This window comes from Salvelinus fontinalis, chromosome 23 (genome assembly GCF_029448725.1).
Source record: "Salvelinus fontinalis isolate EN_2023a chromosome 23, ASM2944872v1, whole genome shotgun sequence".
Classification (NCBI taxonomy): Eukaryota; Metazoa; Chordata; class Actinopteri; order Salmoniformes; family Salmonidae; genus Salvelinus; species Salvelinus fontinalis.
This window is the reverse complement of record NC_074687.1, coordinates 38,402,361-38,420,664: the sequence shown is the minus strand read 5'-3', so window position 1 is coordinate 38,420,664 and position 18,304 is coordinate 38,402,361. Positions and strand designations below refer to the sequence as shown.

The 18,304-nt window shown below is 44.3% G+C and overlaps 1 protein-coding gene across 2 annotated transcripts in view; it reads left to right on the top strand.

Annotated features, from left to right (window-relative positions):
• Positions 1-64: 64 nt before the first annotated feature.
• The window catches only part of dync1i2a (dynein, cytoplasmic 1, intermediate chain 2a), a 21,818-nt gene continuing 3,578 nt past the window's right edge, over positions 65-18,304 (top strand). Inside the window, exons 1-14 of one of the 2 annotated variants that reach the window (XM_055878753.1) lie at positions 65-765; positions 2,852-2,969; positions 3,294-3,408; positions 4,141-4,231; positions 5,524-5,583; positions 5,926-6,041; positions 11,108-11,194; positions 11,411-11,573; positions 11,714-11,813; positions 12,861-12,986; positions 14,056-14,202; positions 14,368-14,481; positions 14,893-15,026; positions 18,010-18,154. In XM_055878753.1, the coding sequence (XP_055734728.1) occupies positions 2,862-2,969; positions 3,294-3,408; positions 4,141-4,231; positions 5,524-5,583; positions 5,926-6,041; positions 11,108-11,194; positions 11,411-11,573; positions 11,714-11,813; positions 12,861-12,986; positions 14,056-14,202; positions 14,368-14,481; positions 14,893-15,026; positions 18,010-18,154 (1,506 nt within the window). In that variant the 5' untranslated portion in view covers positions 65-765; positions 2,852-2,861. The remainder of the gene's footprint in view (positions 766-2,851; positions 2,970-3,293; positions 3,409-4,140; positions 4,232-5,523; positions 5,584-5,925; positions 6,042-11,107; positions 11,195-11,410; positions 11,574-11,713; positions 11,814-12,860; positions 12,987-14,055; positions 14,203-14,367; positions 14,482-14,892; positions 15,027-18,009; positions 18,155-18,304) is intronic. The other variant, XM_055878754.1, reaches the window with a different exon arrangement.

The following is an 18,304-nucleotide window of genomic DNA, read 5'->3' as shown; positions in this document are numbered from 1 at the left end:
AGGATTAAACTGGCCTATTGAAGTATAGAAAAATTATAATCAAATACATATTCTTTACATTTGTATAGCTTTTATAACGATTACATACTGTATTCTTCAGTGTTTTTATTTTCATTTAAGGGAGGAATTACAGAACCAACACATCTTTAGGGAAGGGATGTGAGAGGTGAATCCATTATAATCTAAATATATAATGTAATATTACATATAGGCCTACCTAAAGGCAATAATAGGCAAACAAAGTTCCTCATTACTTTGTTCAATGCACTGTGTACCTGGATTTCATACAGTGAGGAATTCATAATTGCTGCATAAAATTAAAGCACATTTTACAAATGATTATGTTATAACATTACCTGAATGTTTTTAGACATGTCTCTATTGCAGCCTATACATTTTTGTTGAATTATGATTAGTAGGTCTATGTTTTTTAAAATATATTTTCTGTAGGGTTAATGGATTGTACACCCTCTTGGATCCAAATCATAGTATTGCGCGCAGATAAATTATCAGGACTAGGATATGCATCTCTCAAATTATCTCTCCACCAACACTTATCTTTATCGGCAGCCACTGGGATCGTACTACCTTGCGTAGATAGTGCTCCCCACTGGCGCAGTAAACTCATTGCAAGCAAATCGGCTGCGGATATCAATCTAGATGTCCCTCCTCGGCATTCGTAATTCCGCATTGGTTGCGTTGGCAAGTTTAGGAAAGGATCCTGGGTTCCTGATTCAAGCGATTGGAAAGCCGAGGAGAAACCAGGTTTGTTACCAAACTACAAGTGAAACGTGGAGCGTACTTTTTTTGTTGTAACATATTGTTGCTAATAAAAACGTGTTGCGATTTAGTCGCCATGCCAGCCCTCTCGTTGTCTTTGTTGACTGGCTAGCAGGCCGAGCTGACTCACTTGCACTTCATTGTGATATAGCTAGCTAGTTGATCATCTTAACGTTACAAGGTAAGCTGAAATAAAACCTTATGTTAAAGAACGGTAGTTATAAAGTGTTTGCGAAATATTCAGCTACCTAATCGATGCTTTCAACTTGAAGAGATCAGGATGCCAAGTCAGTCATCAATTATTTAGCTCGCTAGTTTAAAAATGTTGTCTGTCACTACACACAGTGAGGGGATTCGATTAAGGCCCGGGTTGCCCCGGTGGTGGGAGATTGTTTTGGGTGAAAAGTGATCGTATTCGTTTTGGAACCGAGCTGCCTCCTGGGCTTTCGTCAGCCCTGCTCTGTCTGACGGCGAAGTATGCTAAAAACAAACAAAAGTGACGTAGTTAGGTTAAGCACGTGGAGTAATGAGTTGGATTCTGTGTTCTCTCATGCAAAAGTGGTTACTTTTGATAAAACCGTATTGTATTCGTCACATGCTTCGTTAACAACAGGTGTAGACATATTCCCAATGAAAACTAGTCTGTAAATTCGAACATATATTTTATGGAAAATAGATGTTTAGGAACGGTGCACCATGCTGCCTTGTTGACAACATGACCCGAGCGGCGCAGATGACTGTTTGATTTGAGAATGGCGTTTCTCCCTCACAGTATTTGTCCGTTTTCTTCTCACGGGTTTTAGTCCGGTGCACAGCGGCTCATGTTAATATAACTCCCTCACTGGGTCAGTGGCTGGGTGGGGCCGCAGCTAGTTTACCAACGCGATAAATTGTGTAAGTAAAAAAAAAAAGAACTCAGTTTTTTTCTCATGTGTTGAATTTTTAGAGGGGGTACGAGATATGTACACAATGCTGGCGCACTAGTAGAAGTAAATGTGAAGCAAGAATATGCTGTTCAATACTCATCATGGCTTGACCAGTGTCTGTGGTGGCGGATCGACTCTTGCCAGCATCGCTTATGTTGTAGCTCTAGATGACCTATTCTGTTATTTTAATTATTATAATATTTTTTTCTAAACTAAAGACACTTTTTTTATAAGAGTTAGCTAACTAAAGTCCTTGTATTACCCTGTAGTTAAATACATTTTACTTTTGCAGAAGTCTGCATTCACAATTAACACCTCCTTGAAAAAGCATGTTTTATTGTCTGTTTTTGTCAGCAGAATGCAAATGTATGAGTTAAATAAACACAGCTGCATCAACCACATTGTTATCTCAAGGTTGATCAAATTTCATGTGCAAGGGGTTTCACACTGCGCAGACCATCTTAAAAGGAAGGCTTCTACACATCTATTTCAATATGATAGCTTAGACCTCCATTCATTGTCTTAAATTCTGCAATTAGGACAAATGTCTTGAAGTGGTCTCTGTGTTGGGTGTCGAAAGGGTCAGGTGCTGTGGAGGATGTGAGGGTTGATTAATGCTGTATGCAGAATGATAAAGCCTCTTGAAATTATCAACTTAATCTCTAAGAGCGCACTGTGAAGTTGAGTGGACAAAAGAGCCTTGAATGGGGCTTTGGACCAGAAGAGGGTTTTACAGCCCAGATGGTCAGGACCCTGTTAATGGAAGAGCATCCATCCTTTCTATGCCTGGACAGTAGTGTGCTCTTGAACCAAATTATCTGGGCCCTGCTGAAACTTAATTCATGATAGAAACCTAGCAGTGGTCCCCCTAGTTAAATGGTTTGACCTTGTAGATCAAAGGAGCAGGTGCTATTCTCGTTGATTTGAAACGTTGAAACGAAGGAGTGATCTTATTACACTTTCAGAACAGCTCGTGAAATGTGCTTCTGATCATACTATAGTCTATATTCCAATGTGTGGCCTAACTCGTGGTTATTTGTGAGAGACAAAAAAATAACACCTGTACAAATAATGACAAATCAGACTTCTGTAAAATGTTGTAGGTCACCTATCTTGTTGTTCTGAAGCGTGTTTGTGTCCTACAGTGTTGGCATCATGTCAGACAAAAGCGAGCTAAAAGCGGAGCTTGAAAGGAAGAAGCAACGCCTGGCTCAGATCAGGGAGGAGAAAAAAAGGAAGGAAGATGAGCGCAAAAAGAAAGAGGTTAGTACATGCTTATAGGGACTTTAATTACCCCCTGAACGAGACCTACCAAAATGGCAGTGCGCATTCTGCTCAGTCTCTGAGTAGGTGTATTTGAGTGTAAAGAGGAACAATAGCTTTGATTCCATGGAAAATCTACAGATTCTACGGCTAGACTAATTGTTTTATTAAACTTGCCTAATTTGTTTTATACATTTTATATAACTAGGCAAGTTAACCAGGCAACTAATTCAGACTATCAGACTCGAACGCTCCATCAAACCCTCTATTCCTCATGCTTACAGCCAGGATACTAACCGTGTATCTGCTCTGCTTCTCTCCCAGGCTGACCCGAAGAAAGATGCCGCCCCACTGGATGACTCGGACTTGGAGAAAAAGAGACGTGAGACAGATGCCCTTCTGCAGAGCATGGGCATCACGTCAGCTGATGTTCCTGTTGGTAAGAAACCATGTACCAGCAGATTTTTAACAGATCTCTGCACATTAGCTATTTACAATGAAGTGTATTGTGCCTCTAGTGTAGACCATCTGACTCTTGACATGTGTTTTTCTAAACCGAGATTTATGTGAGAGCACATTGTCACCAAGCTAACAGAAGGGGGCAGAAGTGGTCCATAGTAGATTAATTAATGTTGCCTAATGACTGGCCAGGCCTGTCAATGTGTAAACCAGAATCTTTGCGATAGAAAAGTAGGGAACTGATGCTATGAATGAAATCAGAAAATTAAATAAAATAAATCTAAGGTTTACCAAGGTTCCTTAGAAATGTAAATAGTTTTTAAAAAATGACAGTGACATGATTTAAATACTTGTTTGTATTTTAAAATTTGACAACTCTATTTTTGCCTTAACTTCTCTACCATGTCTCATCCATTTACTTTTGGTATGCTGATGTGTGATTAGTTGTTTGTAATACTATTGGTATTTGTCTTACTGTTGAATTTTCACTTGCATTTTCACAGCATATGGCATGAAATATAACAATTTTTCTTTGTCTTTTCTCTTTTGTGCTGCTCATACTGACTCCTTATTTGCCTTTTTGCATTCCACATTAATATATATATATATATATATTTACCACTGCTGGTACCCCAATACTACGTACTTTTACGCCATTGTGAACAGCCTCTGCGCGTAGTAACAGAGGATACCTGTCTGTTTCACTATCTAGTCCCTCCTCCCATGTCTCCAACCTGCAAATCCGTGGGCACACCAAGCGAGGCAGGGAGCCAAGACTCAGGCGATGGCGCCGTGGGACCCAGGTACAAACACCCACCAGTCTAATGTTTAATGACAAAATGCTTTCATTTCTCTATGCAAAGAGCCTATATCCTCTAAGCACAGTGCAGCGCTGATGTAATTTATGTTGTGATGCGTGCAGGGGCTTTTAATCGCAGGAATGAATGAGGGACTGTCTCTCCTAATGTCTGTGTCATTTTGAAGGATTTGTGTATCACAGGTTTGAGCAGGTCTCTTCTCTATAAATCCATGTCACAGCTGGAACAGGAATCTCGCATCGAGGTTTTTAGTAAGATATTGCTAATGTTCTTACAGTAAAATGTAAACTATTGTTGAGTTAGTTTGACTAAATTGACACATGTGCATTTTGCATTATAAGCTATGCCCATAAACATGTACAGTTTGAGATCACAGTACGGGTGTTCTTCTCAAAGTAACACACAAATGCCCACCAACAACGCTTTGCCATGGTTTTTCATGCAGTCTAAAACCTAGCATGACGCGCTTGTAAAAGTAAACTAGTTTTTGCCGAGCACGAGGTTCCACATTGTTCTAGATTCGTATAGCACTACACAGGGTAAGCTGATGCATTTAAGAGTGTACATTAACAATATCCCATCTGAAGCATGGTGTTGCATGATATAAACAGTACCATTAAAGAGAACGATTACTAGCTCATGCTGAGGGTGTGCATGTTCATTTTGTTTGTGTTCTGTTGCATTAGGATGGTCCTAAATGGACAATAAAACAGCAGGGCTGTGCAATGCCTGGGGGACATCTTAACCCCTAATTAGAGCCCCGGTCCCCCTGCTGAAACTCTAGATCCCCCAGTGTCCCATCAGGGCCAGGGAGCTCTTCCTCCACCCCAAGGCTGTACGTGTTGACTCGTTTCCCTCAGCAGCGTGGCCATTTCCTACACACATGGAGGTCATGTTTTCCCCGCAGGGCGCTCCCTCACATGGGAGTTGAAGCCGTTCGCGTGACACAGTTCAGGCCTCACCAGTCCCTCAGGCTGCCTAATTACACCGTGTCATCACACTCTCAGGACCTGTGTCAACGCATTTTAAACAGATACTGTCCTTGTTTTTTTATGTGGAAGTGCCTACTGGAGGGTTGTTGTGGTAACCTCGTTTTCCCAACCTCTACGTAAAATTATTCACGCAGTGTTTCTGAAATGAAATCCTATGCAGTCAATTGGTTTGTTGCCTGTGTTTTTCAGTGTGGGCATGCTGAGTGTATATGTTCTAACTTGTATCCTCTGGTTTATGCCTGCTTTCTCTCACTAATGCTGCCTTCTTGCTGTGACACTAACCAGGACTCTCCACTGGGACTCTGACCCGTCCACTCTTCAGCTTCACTCTGACTCTGACCTGCGGTATTGGACACTACCTTCTTTTCGACCTCTAGTGTTGTTGCTCTTCTTGACCCTCTCAAAGCCGCCATTTTATATCAGAAGAAAAGTGTGTAGCTTCGGTGGCATCTTTCTTTGACCTACATACACGCTGTTATCTTTCCTTTCCTTCTCCATGAATAAGTGATTATCAGAAGACAAAATCCCCCATCGGTCTTAAAGGCAACTTCAGCTTTGAGGTGCTAATGAAAAGGCGGCAATATGATAGTACCGTTGTGTGCTTTGTCTGGGCTGACCCAGGTTTATGTTATTGTTTCAGCTCTCCTTGGCCCTTCCATGTGTCCTGAAGTTGTGCTCTGCTTTTAGGCGTGGACCTCTGAAGATGGGCATGGCCAAGATCACCCATGTTGACTTCCCTCCAAAAGAGATGGTGTCGTACACCAAGGAGACCCAGACACCTGTGATGACCCAGCAGAAAGAAGGTGAAAGCCTGACTCAACTACTCTAGACTCTTTTAGGAGTTGATATTTTCGGGACACAACTAAAGCTGTGTGTGTGTGTGTGTGTGTGTGTGTGTGTGTGTGTGTGTGTGTGTGTGTGTGTGTGTGTGTGTGTGTGTGTGTGTGTGTGTGTGTGTGTGTGTGTGTGTGTGTGTGTGTGTGTGTGTGTGAGATGTGGCCGGCTGGCCTGTGGGAGCAGGAAGTGAACACAGAGTGGAAATGATCTGGCCTTACCGAGCACAGAGATGAAAGCTGGGGGAAATTGCAGGGGCCCCGAGAAACATAAGAAACCAAAGGAAAGATTAAATTCACACACGTATGCCCACTCCTTTTTCAACTCCCATCCTCAAACCAATAGGGCCTTGCTACAATAAATGTGCAGGTTGAGAGGGCCAGTGCGAATGGGGAAGAAAGGCAGTAGATTGGCTAGATAGGAAGTGCTTTGTGCATGCTCGGCTAATGTATTGGAAGCATGTCAATATGTATGTTATTGTTGCACAGCAGCTTTCATGTGGTTGTCTATGCGTATCTTCAAAAAAAAGCATATTTACTCGTAAAGTCCACATGCGCAATATTGTGATTACGCCCCTCGTTTTTCTTTGCTAAGATGCAGTTCAAACACTCTCTCGGACTGAAATCCATCTTAGTTGTTTACACTGCTTTATCAGCAAGACATGTCAGAGACTACTCTACTGCTATAAAGAGGGGCAATGTAACCTAGCTGTTTAAAAATATATATATATTTATACAGTGAGTGACTTTAAAAAAATTCTGATTGAGGATTTGTGTCCGTAGAAGTTTTGGTTGGTGAACAAAAGGTTTATTCCCTGCACGGGCTAGTTGTCTTTGTGCTTGTGAAGCAACTCTTCTAAGTTCCCACTTCAAACTGCATAGAACCAAGTTAGTTCCCTATCATTTCAATCTCCCGTGGAAACTAGCCAGATGACTTGTAGTGATTTGTCATTGAGGATTGTGAATTGCCTGCAGTCTGGCTGTGAACAAGTTGTGTGACTCTGGGGGAAAAACAACCAGACCCAGTGAAGAATGAAGAGTGGAGCTCTCTCTGTCTGTTCTGTTCCTTGGAGGCATAGGGACTCTCTCTCTAGGGCATTGTAACACTGTGTTAAACAAGGATGGTTTCTGCCGGCTGTTCAACACTAGACCCCCTCCACTCTCTCTGCCACTCTGTAATCATTTCATCAACTCTCTCGCTTCCCTGTCTTTTCCCTTCACCCAATAGGCACATAACAAAACACACTCAGTGACATTGTGCGTTTTCGCGGCATCACTCCTGGCACTTGGTGAGGCGGCGTCCCCTCGCCTGTTCGCACCCTTCTGTGCATATTCGATGTTGGGGGTGGAGTCGGGCGTGTGCACTGATTTGAGCGATTCATCATGTTGTCAAGAGGAGGCGACGGCACGGCACACAAGGTCAGCGGGCGGTGGCATTGGAAGGAGGTGCTGCCGTGCCATGCTCGACAGAGAGCGGGGGGGAGAGCCCAAATGGTCCCCATAGATGACCAACCCCTCTCCCAAAAAATGCACAAAAAGCTAATTAGTCATCTTTAATTTACATAGGGGGCACTGGTCCTTCCAGCTCCCATCCTCTAGACCAGGTTTTTTTTAACCTCCTCGGGGGACCCCCAGCCGTTCCATGTATTTGAACTAGTCCACAGCTATCACACCTGATTTTTAACTTGACAACTAATCATCAAGGGCTTGAATAGGCGAATCAGGTGAAATAGTTCACGGCTACAACTCAACTGTGAAACGTCTGGGGGGTCTCATGGGAGAGGTTTGAAAGGCACTGCTCTAGACTCTCTAATATAGGCTACTAGGAGTCCAGTGTAGATGCAAGTGTTGTGACCTGGTGGTATCTATTAATTTGAGACGTTTCCCCATAAATCTTAGGCCCAACAATATTTATAAAAGTAATACTCATTGTTTATTTGGGATGGTTGTAATTCCCATTCCAGGTCATGCAAGGAAAAGCAGTGAATCAGGCCCACCGTGTGTAGAAATCACATGTTGTGGTAGCCTATATCAAGAACGTTAGCGTGTTCAGGCTACAGCAGTAGACTTTATGCAATGTCAATAAGTGCTGCTTAGCAAGAGGTTGTAATTATGGGAAGAAGATATGGGGAAATTCATTGAGTGGTCTGCCTGGAATTCTGTTTGAAAAAGGCTTCAGGCAATACAAGAGAGCATTTGAGTACATTTGAAATATGATTCATTTCAATTGTTTTAATCACTTGGAATTCAGGGGAAGGCCATAACTTTTAATCACGAAAGGAACTCAACAGCCTCTTGTTCGAAGTGGCACTCTTTGACCATTGTCACATTTCATGCGCTTGGCACTTGATGATTAGTACCCCTTAACTGACTGTATTGTTGAATTAAATTTAGGCCTAGGCTCCCATTTTTAACTAGAGTTTCAGCATGCTCATTTCAATTCTAGTAGAGCTTATTCCAAGTTATGAATGTGAAAAAATAACCAGAAAGAAACATTTATAGTGTAGATAATATATTTTTTTGCTGAATCACATCTTCACAGAAAGGTACTTTTTGTCTCAATCCTTTGTTTGTTGAGAGAGAAAGAGAGCCTATATAAAGGGATAGAGACACAGAGAGAGCGAGGTGACCGAGTGTGTAAACTCAACAAAAGCCTCCCATTTTAAAGCTGACTGAACCCTGATTAACCTGCTCATCAGAATGGCAGTAGGGTGACTGCTGAAATCTCCCGGGTTGTGTTGTCCCTCTAGTAAATCCGTATGTGACACTTGTAGAAAATGTGATGTAGGCCTATGCTATGCACGTGAACCTATTTTGTCGCTTGACCTGCTTCTGATAGTAGCAAAATACATTTAGGGCATTATGGTGTTATTCTGAGATGTCAAATTATTTTGCCGTTCATTTTAGCGAGCAAATGCAAGAAATAGGAGAACAGAATTAAAAGGAACCTTGTCGTATTTGGTTTGTGAACAGTTGTTGTGAGTAATTCTGTTTACTTTAGACTTGAAGGGGAAGGACATTTTTCATTTACAGATTGAAAACTAGCGGTGAATTGAATGACGCCAAGGCGCGTTCTGTATTTAGCGCTAAGTGGGCTCTCTCTCTACTGACAGACCGTGTGCTATCTCCGCAGCTCATCTTGAAAGACCAGCAGTTGGAAGCTGAGGTTTGTGGAACAGCCTTTAGTAAACTGACATGTGGAAGTCAGATTTGCGTTGTCCATCCTGTGGCTGTGGAGGCGACGGACACACCTGCAGTGGGGGAGTAGAGGTCATTAGTTTTGTACGTGAACAACACACTGGGGCCACGTCTCGTTTGCATTAATATAGTGTCTATTGACAAAGAACTGTGATTACACCTCCCTCTCCCGGCACCACTCCCCCCCCCCCCCCCCCCCCCCAAAAAAAAAGCTTTTATTTCTCTGGTACAAAAGCCATAATTGGGCCTGCTTTGAGGGGAGGTGTCAGTGTGCAGGACATGGTTGATCCGTGTTGAATTCTGTTAAATGTTTTCCCCCCCACCCCCGATTCTGTCCTCTTACCCCAGCGGGGTCACCAGGATCACTAGCTTTTCTCCAAATGGCCATTTTGGCTGGCAGGTGCATTATACCCTTTATTTTCAGATTGTCTTTCCGCTCCTAATGCCTGGCAGGTTGATTGCTCTGCCTGCCTCGCCGGGGGAAATGGCTGACGAGCGCGGCCGGGCCCAGCTGAAAGACAGTGATTACTGTTTTCCTTTAAGCCTGATTGAGGCCCTTGAAAGGAAAGATTTTAACCTTCTCCTTTGGGTCTCAGGGTACGGCCGTCCATTTGAAATGGCTCGTCATCAACCCAGTTCTGTAAACTTATCAGAGCACCCAACGCCCTCCCACCTAATGGGAAGGAGGGAAGAGAATCACTTTATATGGGAAAAGTGACAGATTACTTTATCATAGATCTCAGTGGAAATGGAAAGGTTGTGTGCAACGCTGCTGCCATTATAGATGAACTATGCATACATAGAGCTCTAAAAAGGTATGGAAGTAACACACTGTACATTTTCTCATCCACATGAATGTGTTTGTTTAGACTGTCTATTTATGCATGGAAGAGGCGTGTATGGAGAGGGGACGGTGAGGAGTTGGTTTGAGATAGCAGAGTTGTCTAGTGTGTCTGAGCCAGCGTGGGGTTTGCCAGCTGGTCCGGCCTACAAGCTGTATTTTGTTGTACGTTCTCCAAGGTTGAATAGCAGTCTGTGGACCCCCTGGTGGGACGGTAATTGCACAGGCTTGCCGTTCAGAGAGAGACTTGTCTAGGGTCGGCCAGGCGGGAAACCTCTGTGCCATCCTCATGCCACCTTGGAGTAGAACAAGACAATCCAAGCAGCGCCATCTGGTTAGCACCGTCCTGTCAGCTGGTCGGGCCATTGGGAGTGGGCCTGAGCAGCTGCTCCCCGCCCGCTGGCCCCGGACCATGGCCCCGGCCCCTGGCCTGGTTGGAAGGGAGGGGGGACTTGTTACTGGGACATGGAGGATATGGCTGCACTGACAAGTGCAAGCCTCCTGTTGAATAGCTGGGTCTCATTAACAGGAAGAGGGGGAAAGGGGGGGGGGGCCTAGGACCCAGACCCCTGCTGCGTCACCCCCTCCACACAAATGACAACTTTAAAGGCGCAGGTCTTTTCAGAGAGGTGACATTGTGTTGGCAAACCAAACAAATGGGAGATAGACACAGAATGATTCCATTCCCATACCCATGCTAGCCTGCTTAACATTCAGTGTATTATATTGAAGAGAAAAACAATGTTGCGGAGGTAGACTAGTAGTAGTAGTCAATAGGAATGAACCAAACATTGACACAGAATTGCAGGATCAGTTGTCACTTTAAACCATTGTAATTAAAATAAGCCATGACTTATAACTAGAAAACAGCATTTTTCATTTTGCTCATTTGCCACTGTCAAATTTGGCGTCACTAATTCTGTCACAACCATGAAATATAAAGCATTGCCAGGTTTATGTAGTGTTCAATGGAAATCATGCACCTTTTACCCAACAGAGGAAGAAGAAGAGGAGGAAGTTGCTCCACCACAACTAGTGCCTGAGGCCCGAACAGAGAAACCTGTCCAGAAAGAGGAGGAGGAAGGTAGGAGTTCTGGTGTCAAAAGAATAACAATTGGATCTCTTTGACGTCATCTTCATTGAATAATCCTACAAACCGTTTTTGTGGGATTTCTACGTCCAAGTTTTGAATGACGTCCCTTTTTGTTTTGGACTTTTTCAAATTTGAATGAGACAACCCAAACCTGTTAGATGATTCTGTATCTTTTGCCCGTAACGTTTACTGTCCGTCTGTCTGTAGCACCTCCACAAGAGCTGACCGAGGAGGAGAAGCTGCAGATCCTCCACTCTGAGCAGTTCATAACCTTCTTTGACCACAGCACCCGCATCGTGGAGCGGGCCCTGTCCGAACATGTGGACGTCTTCTTCGACTACAGTGGTCGCGAGATGGAGGAGAAGGAGGGGTTAGGAAAGCTCTCCGATAGACGAGTCACGTTTCTTTGATACCTTTTTTTGAGTAGAAAAGGCCAAATCATGTCGCTGTTTAGTAATAGGAAAGAGTGTGGTATTGTTATGACTTGACTGTGACTATGCTGTTTTCTAGTGAGATCCAGGCGGGGACCAAGCTGTTTCTGAACAGGCAGTTTATGGACGAGCGCTGGTCCAAGCACCGTGTGGTCACCTGTCTGGACTGGTCCGCTCAGGTAAAAACATGCTCCGGGGTGAAGTTTCTCCTAGGTGCAGATCTGGGATCAGCTTCCCTTTTCCAATCCTAGCCTTAATCATTGGGAAAACTGATCCAAGATCAGCGTCTAGGGGGAACTCCACCCTATACCGGTATAACACAGCACCGTCTGTCAGCGTTGGCTCATGATGCAACCTTTTCACTGACTCAGTCACTGAGTGAAAACGCAAGCAATAGTTCTTTATGGTTTCACTGGCTCCTGCGTCTTTGTGAATCATGTCAATCTGTCTTTGTGTGTTAGAATGCCATTGTTATTGTAAGAATGAAGTATGTTAATGTATTGTTGAGTCTTTAACTCCTTCACCACTGGCCTAATTCTGTATGATATACATGGGACTTATTTTACACATTAGACATTTAACCATGTTCCTCCTGGAGCTGGGACTGTGTCATGCACAAATTGTCAGTTAGTACAAGCCCGCAATGATTTGTTTCCCCTAACGTTGCTCTTCATTTGTTTCATAGTTCTGCAATGGCTTTGGTCAGTGATTGAACACCAACTCATTGTTCATCACTACGTCGTTCGCTTTGAGCAAAATCCATTCCCTTGTGTTTAATTGTGTATTCACAAACTGTAAACTTCAGTTGTTCCAATATGAGTAGCAGCAGAAGTTAATGGTTTGTTTACATCTGGTAAGTGGTTGAGAGCAGGTCTTTAAAGCCATTCTTTCCTCAGCTATTTCTCCTTGTGTTTTAAATGTGCACTGGAGGGTTGAGTTGGAGTGGCCAACTTTACTACCGTGGTTCACTCTGCTCTCTCAGAAGTCTAGTCCCTAGTCCTTTAACATTATGCAAAGCTGTAGCATCCAAACGTTATTTACCAGACTGCGCTGTTGGGGAAAAGTTTCCCGGCCATAAATCTTGTTGAAGGAGGGGCGGTTACGCATTCTGCTAGGCATTCACCGGCACCGCGGAGGGCAGGGGAGGCTTGTTCACATGGAGCCAAGCCTGGGGGCCATGACTACTTCCTCTTGACATTCATTTGGGCTGATTTGTCTGTCACCAGTATCCTGAGCTGCTGGTTGCCTCATACAACAACAACGAGGAAGCCCCCCACGAGCCGGACGGGGTGGCCCTGGTCTGGAACATGAAGTACAAGAAGAACACGCCGGAGTACGTCTTCCACTGCCAGGTACTAAAGCCACGCAGGGCCCTCCCTTTCCCTTTGCCTCATGGGTGGCTTTCTCCCTGACTAGTGTGGCACACCGCCAACCATCCCTCCCACTTCTCCCTCCCTCTCTCTCACCTCCACCCCCCTCTCTTATCCACATTGTGATTTCACCAGGCTGGCATTCACCTCCTCCACATCTATCCACAAACACATGTTAGTGAGGCGCCGGAGAAGAGCAGTGTTGCAATAGCTGACTGGGGTCCAAGAGGCGGCAGCAGTCGTCGTATTAAGTGTGCTGTGCAGGGCTGGAGTGGTTATCATGTGTGTCTAAACAAGGGCCCTGTGTTCAGCAGAGAGAGAGAGAAGCTCCTTCACTGGCTTGCCTTAATATACTGCATGCCCTGCGGTTCGCAGACCAAGGCAAGTTGAGTAGAACCACATGTTGCTGCCGCCAGAGCGGATGTAGTCCCAGGCACATTGCACCGACGAAATAAAACTGAGCAGAAGTGTGAACTCATTTTTCTTCATGCCTCTAAGTGGGTGGGAAATGCAATTTTTCCTCACCAGGTGTCAACTTTTTGTGTAAAAAAAATAATGTACTTGGATGAATTAATGATTACATACGACGACTACATGTTTTAGGATTTATAGGGGATGTGTTTCAGGCTACGGGGAAGGTAGGGCTTGGACCAGTAACCCAGAAAGCAAGGAAGGAGATTTTACACATAATAAACTAGCATGAATAATGTAGACCTATCCTGTCGTGAGCAGCCTCCAGCAGAAGGCTCTGCCGTGAGGGGTGAAGTGTGAGTCATGGAAACCACGGGATTGTTAGTTTTAAATGAAAATAAGCAGCCCGTTCTACAGCAAGCTGGTGTACTGCTGCAGGAGCCTGAATGGCTCAAGTCTGTGTGTTATTTTGAGCAGGTCTGAAATGGGGACTGCACACAGCAGTTTTTGATTGGAGGTGACATTAGACGTATATTACCGGAGAGCTGTCGCCATTCCGCTGTGCTCTCCATCTCAGCAGACGCAAACATGGCGTTCTCTTTTCTTTTTCTGTTTTACCCTCCCCCTCTCTCTCTGCCAGTCTGCAGTGATGTCGGCCGCCTTTGCCAAGTTCCACCCTAACCTGGTGGTGGGGGGCACCTACTCAGGGCAGATCGTTCTGTGGGACAACCGGAGCAACAAGAGGACCCCCATACAGAGGACCCCCCTGTCAGCAGCAGCACACACGGTAACACTGGGATGGAATGTCAATCAACCATCACCAAAATATATTTTGATCTCAAGTTACATTTGACACATACAATGGCAATTAGAGGCGAGTGCAGGAACATGGTTTCATTGGTGTGTCGTGAACAGCCTCATTGTGGGGCCTTGTTCCTCTCTCTCTATGCAGCACCCAGTGTACTGTGTGAACGTGCTGGGCACCCAGAACGCCAACAACCTCATCAGCATCTCTACCGACGGCAAGATGTGTTCCTGGAGCCTGGACATGCTGTCTCAGCCGCAGGTACCACCCATCAGTCACCTTCCCGCCACCACACTGACATGGGACCGTTCAGCCCGTTCTGCGCACACAACACGTCGGCCCATTCATAGGGCATGTCAAACACCGGGACCTCACTAGAACCCTTTTGTTATGCCTAAACCTTTAATTTTGCGCTCAACTCTTTTTTTTTTTTCAAAGTCAAGGAAATGATCTCCGCTAGCAATGTTGTTCCGACACCGCTGCCAAACCCATCGATGTCAAATGTTAATCATTTATAAAGTGCTAGCTGAATTTAAATTCTGCATTAATAACCTGTCAAGTGAAATTTATAGGCTGTGGTTAGGGTAGTGTGTGTGTTAGCATGCAGGCCGCGCAGAGAGCGCTGGTTGTGAATGTTATTCTGCTCCCTCCCGCCCTCCCCCTACTCTACAGGACAGCCTGGAGCTGGTGTTGAAGCAGTCGAAGGCCGTCGCTGTCACCTCCATGTCTTTCCCCCTCGGAGATGTCAACAACTTTGCGGTGGGGAGCGAGGACGGTTCCGTCTACATGGCGTGTCGTCATGGAAGGTACACCCCCCCCCCCCTCCTTTGTCTCCGTCCTCGTCCCCTCTGGCTGGACAGACACCTCCAGGAAACTGAGGAGGGTTGTTAGGCCCCGGTTTAAAACATAAATATATCCCCCTCACTTCCCCAAGCAATATGAATCCAACACTTGATCTCCTGCTGTTTTGAGGTTTTCATTCCTACCCCAGTCTTCCTGTTTTGCTTTAGCTTCTGTCAGTTATGTTTGTAAAGGTCGCCCAACCTAAACAGGGCACACATGGAGGGGAAACAAATCATTTTTTCCCTCTTTTCTTTTGGAGGAGTTCTCCCTCGGAGTGAGGGAGTTTGTTTAAAACTGGGTGTCCCAAAGAGACTAGAATCTGAAGTTTGTTGCACAATGCTCTCGTTTGAGCGAACAGTCAGTGTGTCCGCATGTGGGGCGACAGAGCAACATGGCTTGACTCTGAGTGCTGCCTGCGACGGAGAGCCTGTTCTCTACGGCTACGGTGTTAACGTTAATGTCCTGCATTATGCCCAGAGACCGCCGAGAGGGGATAGTTGCTAGGTTCTGCGTTGCAGGTTCACCTCGGTAATTGAGGGACTGATTTTCCACCTCATTTACAATGGTATGATACTCTCATCCCAGTTAATAACGCATAAGCATCACTCATGCTGGGTATTTACCTCTCTGCGTAATTATCAGGGCCACAGCTCTGCAAAATTTGGCTCTGGAGCTGAAAGCTGTCTCTCTCTCCCCACTGGGCTGGGAATCTGCAGTCATGGCATGTTAAAAGGGGAATTCTCTAAATGTTATTCCCAAAGTAAATTGAGACAAAAAGAAGGTCTTAACCAAACCTTGTGTACTATAAAATTCAGAAATATACTGAACAAAAATATAAACGCAACAATTTCAAAGATTTTGCTGAGTTAAATAGTTCATATGAGGAAATTGGTCAATTTAAATAAATAAATGAGGCCTTAATTTATGGATTTCACATGCCAGGGAGGGCATAGGCCCACCCACTTGGGAGCCAGGTTGACCTAATAGAGAGCCAGGCACAGCCATTCAAAATTTGTTTTTCGCCACAAAAGGGGCCTTATTACAAATAGAAATACTCCTCCACCCCCCCAGTTGGATGTACTGCCAAATTCTTTCAAACTTTGTTGTAGGTGGCTTACGGTAGTGAAATTTAACATGAAATTTTCTGGCAACAGCTCTGGTGGACATTCCTGCAGTCAGCATGCCAATTGCACGCTCCTTCAAAACTTGAGACATCTGTGGCATTGTGTTGTGGCCTTTTATTGTCCCCAGCACAAGGTGCACCTGTGTAATGATCATGCTGTTTATTCACCTTCTTGATATGCCACACCTGTCAGGTAGATGGATTATCTTGATAACATGCTCACTAACAGAGATGTAAACAGATTTGTGAACAAAATTTGAGAGAAATAAGCTGTTTGTGCATTTGGAACATTTCTGGGATCTTTTATTTCAGCTCATGAAACATGGGACTAGCACTTTACATGTTGTGTTTATATTTTTGCTCATTGTATATGCTGGCATATTTAATGTACAGTATATTTAGTTGGTAATGATATCACAGTATACACTGAGTGCTCAAAACATGAAGAACACCTTCCTAATATATTAAGTTGCCCCCCTTTTGCCCTCAGAACAGCCTCAATTCGAAAGGGCATGGACTCTACAAGGTGTAAAAAGCGTTTCACATTGATGTTGACTCCAATGCTTCCCACAGTTGTGTCAAGTTGGCTGAATGTTCTTTGGGTGGTGGACCATTCTTGATACATGCGGGAAACTGTTTTGTGGAAAACCCAGCAGCGTTGCAGTTCTTGGCACAAACCGGTGCACCTGGCACCTACTACCATACCCCTTTCAAAGGCACCCGGTTCTTGCACATTCACCCTCTGAATGGCACACGTACACAATCCATGTCTCAATTGTCTCAAGGCTTTAAAATTCTTTAACCTTGAATCTCTTCATCTACACTGATTGAATTGGATTTAACAAGTGACATCAATAAGGGATCATAGCTTTCACCTGGTCAGTATATGTAATGGAAAGAGCAGGTGTTCATAATGTTAAGTATATATGTTAAAAACCTAATTTTGATGCCCGCTCCCCTGTGGAAATCTAATTAGCATAATAAAATAATCCCCATAAGTCTGTCTGTTTAAGCTAGAAAGATGTTTTTTTTTGTCAGACCATGACACATCCTGAAAATCAGTCTTCTCCCCAAATCATCTGTAGCGTATGAACGGTTTGGCCTACAAACTATTATGACCCCTCTATTGAAAATGAGACTTTCACCAACACAATGGTGGTCTTCGTTTTGCTCTATGGCCCCCACAAGCGTCTTGGGACTCGTCTGAAGTCGGTACAGCTGATCGGCCAACTTCTGTCTGTAGCGTCCGAACAATTTGGGCTACACTCTAATATGTGAGTGCTGAAGCACATAGTGTGTATATTATTTTTTTGAATGGGCCAATAGTACTAAGGCCAAATATATATTTTTTTGATACTTCAAGGGGTCTTAAAATTATAAATCAAATAGCAAAATTATCTTCTTAAAACAATTACATATAACTTAGTAGAACTCCCCCGGTTTAGACAGGGCTTAGACACGTGCCAAAAATAAGGGGTGAAATACATGTAAAAATAAATAAATAAATGTAATAATACAATGTTTCCTTATCTGTCTTATATCTCTCAGATATAGGACAGACACTTCAGAACAAACTTCCCTTGGATTCTTTTTTCGGGGGGGGGGGGGGGGGGGGGGGGTTAGCTGTTCAATGTGTTTGTATGGGCTAATAGCACTAAGGCTATTAGCAATAGGGCCAAATAAATTTGGGTAGACCCCTCCCCCTGGTTCAGATAGGGCTTGGATTCTTATTGGTTAATGTATTCATCGAGGGTTTCCTTAAGAAATGTAACGTGGTGTTTGCTAATTATTGCGTTCTTATCTGCTGTATGCTTGGGCCACAGTAAAGCAGGGATCAGTGAGATGTTTGAGGGCCACCACGGGCCTATCACAGGGATAGACTGTCACACAGCGACCGGGCCCATCGACTTTTCCCACCTGTTTGTCACCTCCTCCTTCGACTGGACCGTCAAGCTGTGGAGCACTAAGGTACTGTACCGTCTCTCCATTAGAAAGCCTGCTGTTACTATTGTGCGTCCCAAATGGCACCATATTCCCAACAAAGTGCACTACATAGGGAATAGGTCGCCATTTAGGAAGCAACATATGTGGTTGAATTTGAACTCATTTAAACCCACA